Source organism: Piliocolobus tephrosceles, chromosome 6 (genome assembly GCF_002776525.5).
Source record: "Piliocolobus tephrosceles isolate RC106 chromosome 6, ASM277652v3, whole genome shotgun sequence".
Taxonomy (NCBI): domain Eukaryota; kingdom Metazoa; phylum Chordata; class Mammalia; order Primates; family Cercopithecidae; genus Piliocolobus; species Piliocolobus tephrosceles.
Window position 1 is genome coordinate 51,317,976 of NC_045439.1, and position 9,495 is coordinate 51,327,470.

General features: G+C 46.1%; 1 protein-coding gene across 2 annotated transcripts in view; it reads right to left on the reverse strand.

The window, feature by feature from the left end:
• PELI2 (pellino E3 ubiquitin protein ligase family member 2) overlaps nucleotides 1–8,844 on the reverse strand; it is a 185,927-nt gene extending 177,083 nt beyond the window's left edge. For both annotated transcript variants that reach the window (XM_023231259.1, XM_023231252.1), the window contains exon 1: nucleotides 8,290–8,844. In XM_023231259.1, the coding sequence (XP_023087027.1) occupies nucleotides 8,290–8,366 (77 nt within the window). In that variant the 5' untranslated portion in view covers nucleotides 8,367–8,844. The remainder of the gene's footprint in view (nucleotides 1–8,289) is intronic.
• Nucleotides 8,845–9,495: the final 651 nt, after the last annotated feature.

Genomic DNA, 9,495 nt, shown 5'->3' on the forward strand with positions numbered 1-9,495 from the left:
ATAACTCATCCAAAAGGCTGAAATTGTGCTCACTAGAATGATCAATAACCCGAGGAGGCAAAAAACAACTCAACAAAAACTGAATGAATTTATTTCATATCAGTCTTGTCAGGGTGCATTTTGAGTTATATCCAGAGCATGTGATGGAAGTACCCGAACCATAATGTAATCTCATGTACTCCATCAAGGATCTAGTCCGCACAATCTTCTGGGATCTAGTTTGAAAGCACACTCCTTTGTGTTTACAATCCTTCCGCAGGAAGGGCCTTTCCCCAACACAATCAATCAATCAATCAATCAATCAATCAATCATCAGTCCAGAAAAGCCTAATTGCTCACCCATCACCATTTCTGATTATAATTAGTGTTCTAAAATCATGGAGCAGGAAGCACAAGATGGGAAAGGAGGGGGGCCACCGAGGTCCTCCGAAGTACTTGGTAATCATGATCAGCCATTTTATACCAATAGCCTAGAAGCCAAACACACAACTGCTCGCTCTGGTTAAATTCTGTTAAACCAGTACTAATAAGAATGGAAGTACAAAGCTTGAAATAATGATTTCTCATCCTAAAAACAGATTCTGCATGAGCGGAAAAGCAGGGATAAGCAGAGTTAAGTGTTTTGAGAGTGGGAAGCATTATGTGGATGGCTAGAAAGAAAACCTCAATCGAGAATGACTCTCAATAGCCTTAAACCTGCTGCTGAAAATGCCCCCTGATGCATATTTATTAGGTCTGTCATCCAAGAGGCTTGTATGCCACAGTATTTCCAGCCATCATTAACAGGCATTAATGACCACAGCCTTTCAACGCCACTGTGGCGCACTGCAATGCAGCTCTGAGCAGCTGGTGGAATCAGAACAGATGGCCGGCTTCCCTTCAAGGCAGGACTTTCTGCAGGTGACAACATGACTGCTAGGTGACTGACAAAAAGAAAAACAAACAAAAGTTGAAACTAGAATATCTGATGTCAGTAAAGCACATGTTTAGTTTCTCAGGGAAACTGTGACTTGGGCCCTAAAGGTTGGTAGGATTGTTTACAAAACTGCAGTTGTGCTACAGAAGCAAAATGTTCCTTCCAAGTCCAGAAACATTCACTGAGCCCTGGCCACATCTCCATGTGGGGTGGTAAACTAGGGTGTGTCACAGAAATCCATTTCTCCAAGAGGCTCAGCGAGTACCTAACATGCACCAGAAAGGTAAGACCAGCACTCCAAGCGGGGTGGAAGTCAGGGTTCCCACCCTCAAGGAGCAAATACACTCTAGTGGAATGCAATGGCCACTCTGGGCACATGGCAAGCAGCACAGAGGGCAGAACCACGTTTTTGTCCAGGGATGCTTAACTATCTGCCCTTGTATTTGTTTACACTTCTACTTTCCCTTCAGTAAATTGCTTATATACTTTGCCTCTTAACAACGGAATGCTTGGAATCTTCTGATTGTAAGAGCAGAACCCACTCAAGGTGGCTTAAACAGAAAAAAAAGTAAATAACTGAAAGAAGTGGGGACTCTCAAAGGACACAGGATTATTTTCTCAGAAAAGCTTTTCCTTATTATTCTGCCCGAAAGGATCCCCCGCTACCTTATCCCTAGCATTTTACCCTGCCAGTTCACCCACCCCTGCCCACCCAATCACTCTCTTCCTCCTTATCCTGCTTTAGTTTCCTCCCAGAAGTCTCTGAAGTTCCCTTTTTTATCTACTCATTTGCTTGCTCACCTCTCCCAATAAAAGGTAAGCTCTAAGCAGGCAGGAAGGGAAGCTGTCTGTCTTGTTCGCTGGTGTAGCCCAAGGCTGGGAGCAGTACTGGTCCTCAGTCAATATATTGAGTCACTCAATGAATGGTCAATCACACGAAACTGGTCTCAGGAGGTAGCCAAACCACAAACTAGAAGCAAGACAGCTGCCCTCCAGCTCACACTCCATTCTCTCTTTGCTTTGTTGGGCTGCAGCCTCAGTTTCTCTTTCCAACTCCACTGTGCCTTCCAACTCCATTCTGCAAAGAGCAGAGGGTTTTCTTCACTCCCATCTCATACTGGAAAACTCTGCGACAGTCTCCTGTGCCCTCAGGGTAAAGTTCAAATCCCTTCCAATATCTTATAAGCCCTTCATGATCTCCCCCCCATCATCATCCCTCACATTATTTCATTCAGTCATTCTTTTCTAGCCATAAAGGCAGGAATGACAGGAGAAAAACCACAGTTTAGTCTGTTCCTCAAAGTAGCCGCATGTGCTCATCTCCAGGTTGCAGAACACTCCAAATCTTCTTCAGAAAGCACTCTTTCCCTCTTATCCCCACCCTGGTCATCCCCATTTCATTCTAGCACATGGCTAGGGGACTCACTAACACATCCACCATCCCAGCCTTCTGGTCTCCCAGCTAGGCTGTCAGCTCTGCAGCAGCAGGGACCATGACTGTCTTGTTCACCTGCGCATCCCTTAGTGCAATCCACAGCATCTGACAAGTGGCAGATGCTCAGATATTTGGGGAATACATCAATGAACCATGTATCAGTAATGGTTATCCACAAAGAGGCTGGGACAAAAATAAGAGAGCAGTTCACCAGGAAAAGGAATGTGTCTGCCTTGTCCTAGCTGTATTCCTCATGCCTGGAAGAGTCCACAGCCAATAAATATTTGCTGAATGAATACATTCCTGGATTGCCTGATGTAACTCCACCCCCTTTTCTCCCACTTGAGAAAACACATCAGAATGCAAGAGGGTGAAAAATGGCATTATTAACAGGACATCTCCGAATCATTTGAAAGATCCACATTTTATTACTTGTCATAAATTACTGGCCACATACCCTCAAGACTGATCACATATGAGGTAGTTGAGACAGTGGTTGAGAACAGCTGATTTAGACAAAGCTAAGAAATACGAAGCACTTTCTGCTCTTACTATTTTATTTTCCAGAAAATAAAGTGACAATAAGCTCAGTAAGAACTATAAATGAATTATTCTAACCTTTACTTTTCTTTTAATAAAATAGATTTCTGCACACCCCAGGAGAAACGTTTAATTAAATCAAAAGACATTATAAATTACTTTTCAGTTATTTTTCTTCCATACCAATGAGGTCTACTAAGTTGCTGTTGTCTCCATTCAAAATTCAACCTACAACCCCATATACATACTTTCAGGAAAGCCACACTGCAAGGCCTGCACAGCAGAAATAAAACCAGTGCTCCAATGTGACAATACTCGTCTCCCTCAAATATAGCAATGGCTATTTTGTTTGTTTTGGTCCTTTGTGCATAAATATTTTATCTTTTTGATAAAATGTTTGGTAAAATTACTGAACCTGAATCAAGCCTGTTTCACTTTCCTTTATATACAGCATCCCCAAATATTGATCGCAGGATGAAACACAACCAGAAATGAAAAGCCCTAATGAAGGTTTCAGTCTTGGTGTGTTAAAGAGAGAAACAAATAAATCTGAGAATGCCAGACCAGAAACCACACAGAAACACAGACAGCCACATATTCCAAACAAGGCTAAAGTTAGTAAAGGAAAATATAGTAACTCAAAGCCAGTAACACCATAACCCTTAATAGCCCTACAGAATTAGACACTCCATCCACACAAACAGGTCTGAGCTCTTCAGATCACCCCACATGCTGAGTGACAGCAAAGATTTTGTTTTATAATTTTTTTTTTAAGTTCAAAGACCTTTTAGCCTATAAAATATACTAATGTTTGATGTCTTTGGGCCCAAATTAGAGTGGAGGATAAGAAAAGGAAGAGTGTTAGGGTATATTTGAAGGTTTCTCATTGCCACCAAAGGGTGGAGTAGTCAAGGCAAAGTGTTGAGGTTATAGCAACAACAAAAAGCATATAGAAATTGGGACCTGCTTAAAAAAAAAAAAAAAAAAAAAGACCATAAACTCTACAAGCTACTATAATCCTCTTTGTCTTATCTGACAGAACACTGCATCATCCAAAGGAAATGAGGCAGGTATCTACCTCCTTTTATAGAGCTTAATCAATTTCTACCAAAATACTTCATTTTTCAGTCATATTTATACATTTTCATTTGTAGAGGTTCTTACCCTCTTTTTGTGCCAAGAATCCCTTTGGCAGTTTGATGACATGTACTGAGCCCTTCTCAGACTATGTTTTTAAACATATAAAATAAAATACAAAGGATTACGATTGGTATCAGTTATGCTTCATTCTCAAAAGTCTTAAATTGTAATACATATGTGCACTTCTGTAATAATGCATTAAATAACAAAATCTAGCAGCAAATCTTTTTGTTGCCTACACTCATAAGTGAATGAAAATGCTAAACTGCAGTTTGAATATCATGAAAATAAAGACATATTTTTCCCCCATCTAAGTTCAAGAACTTCCCAAACTCCATCTGTGGGCCCTAGGTTAAGAACCCTTGGTTGAGAGAGCCAATAAAAATACATTTTGTGAAGCAACAAAAGAAAAAAAAAAAAAAAGGCTTGCAAAACGCATTATCCATTCAACTGTGAGGTGAGAAGAACTAAGAGAGTAAGCAATACTTTTCCAAAAACCATGATGGGCCATTAGCAAGAGAGCCACATGCTTCAAATTGAATCCAGAAAGGATGCTTTGAAGAACTGGCAGCGCTGCTGGAATCTGTCTTAAAGTGGGGAAAGGGTAGAGTGGGGTACTACAGCCACCTAGCTCAGCCCAGATCAACTATGAACTTGAACCTCTCTCGTTCTGGGAGCCTCAGTTTCCTCATGAATAAAATACAAGGGCTAAACATATACCATGACCATTAGGCTTCCTTCCAGTCCTAAATTTTTTATTATACTTTAAGTCTGGGATACATGGGCAGAATGTGGTTTGTTACATACGTATATATGTGCCACGGTGGTTTGCTGCACCCATCAACCCATCATCTACATCAGGTATTTCTCCTAATGCTGTCCAGTCCTAAATTTTTATCATGAGATCATCTCATCTTTATGCTGGTTATTTCCATCTATTTACCTAAACTTCAAAACATCACTGTCTTTCTTAAACTTGGAACATAAAGTTTTACCCAATTTAAATGCTCTCATGGGTAATCTAACATCAGTGAGTCAAATAGATGTATATCATTACAACTTTTTTAAACATTCTGTTTTTAAGTACATCTCCTTCATAAAAAACAACCACAGCATTGGTCTTTTCTGCTATTAAAACAACTGCCAGGGAACTTAGAATATGTAATTAAATATTTTCCACATTTGCGCCAATGAACAGAATTACTGAGCACAGACCAGGAAGGGCTCTTGAAGGCGACCTAATCCAATCATATTTTGCAAATGGATAAAGAAACAGAGAGGAGAAAGAACTAAACCAAAGTCACAGAGCCAGTCAGCAAAAGAGCAGGGCTTATCCAGGTCACCCATGTGTAAATGCATGTTCTTCCCACTATATCAAATTGCCTCTCAAATCCTGATCCACCTCCCTAACCTCAAAACATTAGTAAGTTTAAAATTATAGCAAAAAGCCCTGCTGGTTAGACCACTCATTTTTCTCTACTTTCAGTTAAGCAGTGGACACAACAGAGAGTCGCAGCTATGATACAATAACTGGCTGGAATCATGAAATAATTAAATTCCACTAATCTGCCCAGAAAGTGATGAGCTCACTAAAATCCTAGCTATGTGGAACCTCTTAATAATACTGTGTAACATATGAAAAGATACAGAAGTATTTGTATATGGATATAGACATCTATCAGCTCTTCATTCCGCTCTCCAGGATTTCCTAGTAATGTTCTACTATGACATTCAAAAGTGAGCAAAAAGGACAGCCATATAACCATTAAAAAACAAAAAAGCACTGAATTTGACAAGCAAAGCTTCTATCAATATCAAATATTAGCCATTTTTAGATCTCAGGAATCATCTCATTATTCAGAAAACCTACTTGAAATTTTGTTTTCCAATATTTATGTCCCAGAGGACATAAAGATAATATCATAAAGATAGTCATTCTATGTGAATGTTATTGTTGTTTTAAGATGAAGTACACTGTCTGAAACCCTAAGGGTGGAATATGAATAAGGTTCTCTTTAAAAATCTACCTACCTAGTCACTCTTTCACCGGCACTCTTCAATGTGTTCAACATTGGTAAACAGTCAGAAACCTACTCTCAAAAAAAGAAAAACACCACAATTCAAGTATTCAAAAACCAGACCAGCACCCTCTATTCACATTTCACCTCCTGAGAGAGAACTTCCCTGACCTTCCAGTCGAAGAAAGCAATACCCACCTAAGCAGTCACTCTCCAAGTTTATCAGCTCCTCTTTAGAACGTGGTTACACCTGAAATGGTCACTTCTTACTCATCTATTTGGATGTTTCTTTCTGTTTATGCCTGTCACTCCACACTAAAATGAAAGTTCCCTGTTCTCACTGCATCAGCAATGCCTAAACAGCATAGGCACAGAGTAGGTACACAAATGACGATTGAGTGTCTCGCCCACTAAGGGCCAACTATGTCATACCTTGGTCTCCTGGAAAAGCATTAGCAAAGGGCAGAGCATATGCAACTGCAACGTTATATCCACAGGCTCCTGTGCAGTAAGACTATGTATGATACTAGGACAATCCAGGGTTTCAATCCTTTCCGTGGCTTCGGAATGCCCTGCACTTCCAGCTATGAACACAAAACCTCTCCAGGCCCACTCGCTGCTTTTCTGAAACATCTCAACAATGATTTCCTCAAAAGGAAATAATGAAAATAATGTCCTGGCATACGTTAATCTTCCGCATCAAATTCCCAGTGTTAAACATACTTTGAAGCCAGCCACACAAAACCAAACTCCACAAAATTAGGTTGGGCTGAAGTTACATAAGACAGACTAAACTGGTTTTTCTCCTGTCATTCCTCCCGCCTTCCTGTGAACCCTGATATTTGTCTTTGAAGTGCAATTAAGATGCAGGTGAGAAAAACACTTACCTGCAAACAGCTTCAAAATAGGTAATGAGATTTCCAATACTACCCCCACTTAATGCACTAGTAACAAAGTCAGGAAGACTGGGAAGCTTTGAGTTGTGCGGTGTCTGGAAGCTTCCCTTTAAAAACTCCTCTTAAATTATTTTTAAGTCAGCACTTACTTCAAGGTACTCAAGTATCAAAACACGTTTTGCAAAGTTCCCTGAGTCTTCCCACAGCCATGACTCCTCATATGTGTGGTAAGCCTACCTATCAGCGCCAAGGATGTTCTGAATACAGGTCTTTCAACGCAGAAGGACAAAAGCGCGGTTCCCAGGAGCGACACATCCAAAGGAAAAAATAATCCTTTCTTCAACACTAAACCCAAGTTGTTCCTTCTTCCCAGTTTCCTGCATTTCCCCCCTCCCCCTTCCCTTTCACTGCACACTATATCCAGCTATAATCCCGCGAAGCCTCTCCCCTGGCTTATTAAGGGTAAACAATAGAAATGTCACAAGGAAACTCAGGAAGTAGATGAAGTCTCTAATTGCTGCCGTTTAACGATTGTACATAAATTACTATCTACAAAATGCGGCTTTCACCAGCAGAGAGGGAGCCGAGGCGGCGAGGCTGGCGAGCTCCCCGCCGCCGGGAGGACACTGGCGAGGCCGGGACAAGGGGGATGCGGCCCGCGCCCCGGTGCCAGGCCCCGAGCAGCCGCATCCTGCCCCTCCCCACCAGGGCATTCCAAGCAAGGAGAAGCGGAGGACCGGCCGGCCCGGGTCACACACCGTTCACTGCCCTCGGGCTGCGGCAGCCCGCGGCGTTCATCGGAACAATTTCCAAAGCGCAGCCGGGGATCCCACACCCCGAGGCGGCCCGAGCTCACGGCGCCGCGCTCGGAGTTCGGGGGCACGGGAACCACGGTCCGCCGGGGAGGTGGGAAGACGGGACTCCGGGCCGGCCGGCCTCTCAGCTTCGGGAAGCGACCCCGCGAAGTGCCCGCGACGGCGGCGCCTCACCCCGAGTTCCTGCCCGCCCTCCCCGGCTGGACCCGGCGCGCGGGAAGTGGGGCCCCTGCCCCCGCCCTCACGATACTGCCGCGGACCTGGCGCCCGGCGCTGCCCCTGCGGGGTCGCCCGAGTCCCGGCCGCCACTTCCTCCACCGCGTCTTCGCGGGGACAGCGCAGCCCGGCGCCCGCCGCAGCGCCTGGAGCGCGCGCCCATGGGGGGCGTCCCGGCCCTGCGAGCCTCTCCTGCCGCCCCGAGCGCCCCGGCAGTCCCCAGAGAGCGCCGAGCCACCCCGCCTGCCCCACTCGAGGATGCGGACGCTCCCCGCCCGCGCCGCTGCCCGGGACCAGGGACCCCAGGACTCACCCGAGCACCACCAGCTCCCCGTATTTCACTGGCTCCTTATTGGGGGCGCAGTGCTCCTCCTGGCCAGGGGAAAACATGGAGCCCCGCTCGGCCGCCGCCGCCGCCTCCGCCGCGATCCCCGCCGAGTCCGCGCCGCCGCTACAATCCCATCCCGAGAACGGGGTGAGCGCCCCGGGAAAGGGCACGGCGGCGAAGGGGGCGCGGGGTGGCCAGTCCCGCTGCTGCTCCGTCGTGGCTGCGCGGCTGCTCCGCCTGACTCCCCGGAGCTCCGCGCGCCGCGGCCGCCCCGAGTCAGAGCCGGCAACAAATGGGACCGGGCAGTAGGGGGACCTGCCCGCGCCGAGCGACGCCGCCGAAACCCCGCGGGAGGGAGAGAGGGAGGAGGGAGCGGGCGCACGAGAGGCGGGGGCCGGCGCGCGGGCAGGTGGGAGCCGCCCCGCCCCACGCGGAGCGAGCCGCCCGCCCCCGGCCCGCGGGGTGCCCCCTCCCCCGGCGCGTGGGGCCGCCTGCGCCCACTCCCCGCCCCCCTCGGCCCGGCGGAGGCTCAGCCCCTGTGTTATGTAAACATAGAGTAAAAGGGAAAGGAAGTTCTTAAAGGAGCAGTTCTATTTTTTTTCCTCACTTCCTTCCCCAAACTTAGAGCGCGGGGTTCTCAGCCCTCGCCGCCTGGTTCTTTAGCCGCGAAGGCCCGCGGGAGATCCTGGAAGCGAGCGGCCGCGGATCCCAAGCCTACGTTTTCCTGACTGGAGTTCGATGGGATTAACTTCCTCTCCTAGTAGAAGAGCGCTCTCTCGGTGTCACTGTGTCCCGGCTTACATCTGGAGGTGTCTCACACACCCACTTGGGTGCCTCCCCTTCCAAAACCAAGCAGAAAGGCGTCTAGAAAATTAGAAGGTTTTGCCAGTTGGTGCTGGAGTAGAGGACGTTTCGAAGGCGCTTGGAGCACCCCCACCGTTGTATTGGATGTAGCTACCCCGGCTTGTCGTCAACAGAACTCCAACTGGCTTTGGGGGGTGACGGAGGGTTGGGGGAAGAGTTGTTTTTTAATCTATACTTTATCCACTTTTCCCATGCCTTCTTTCCATCCCCTAATACATATAAGGAGAAATTCCCTGGGTGGATTTTTTAGTGAATGTAAATGTTCCTTTATGACCATGATTTAATCAGTGCACTGTTTGCTTTCTATTCTTTTTAAACTAGTCATTG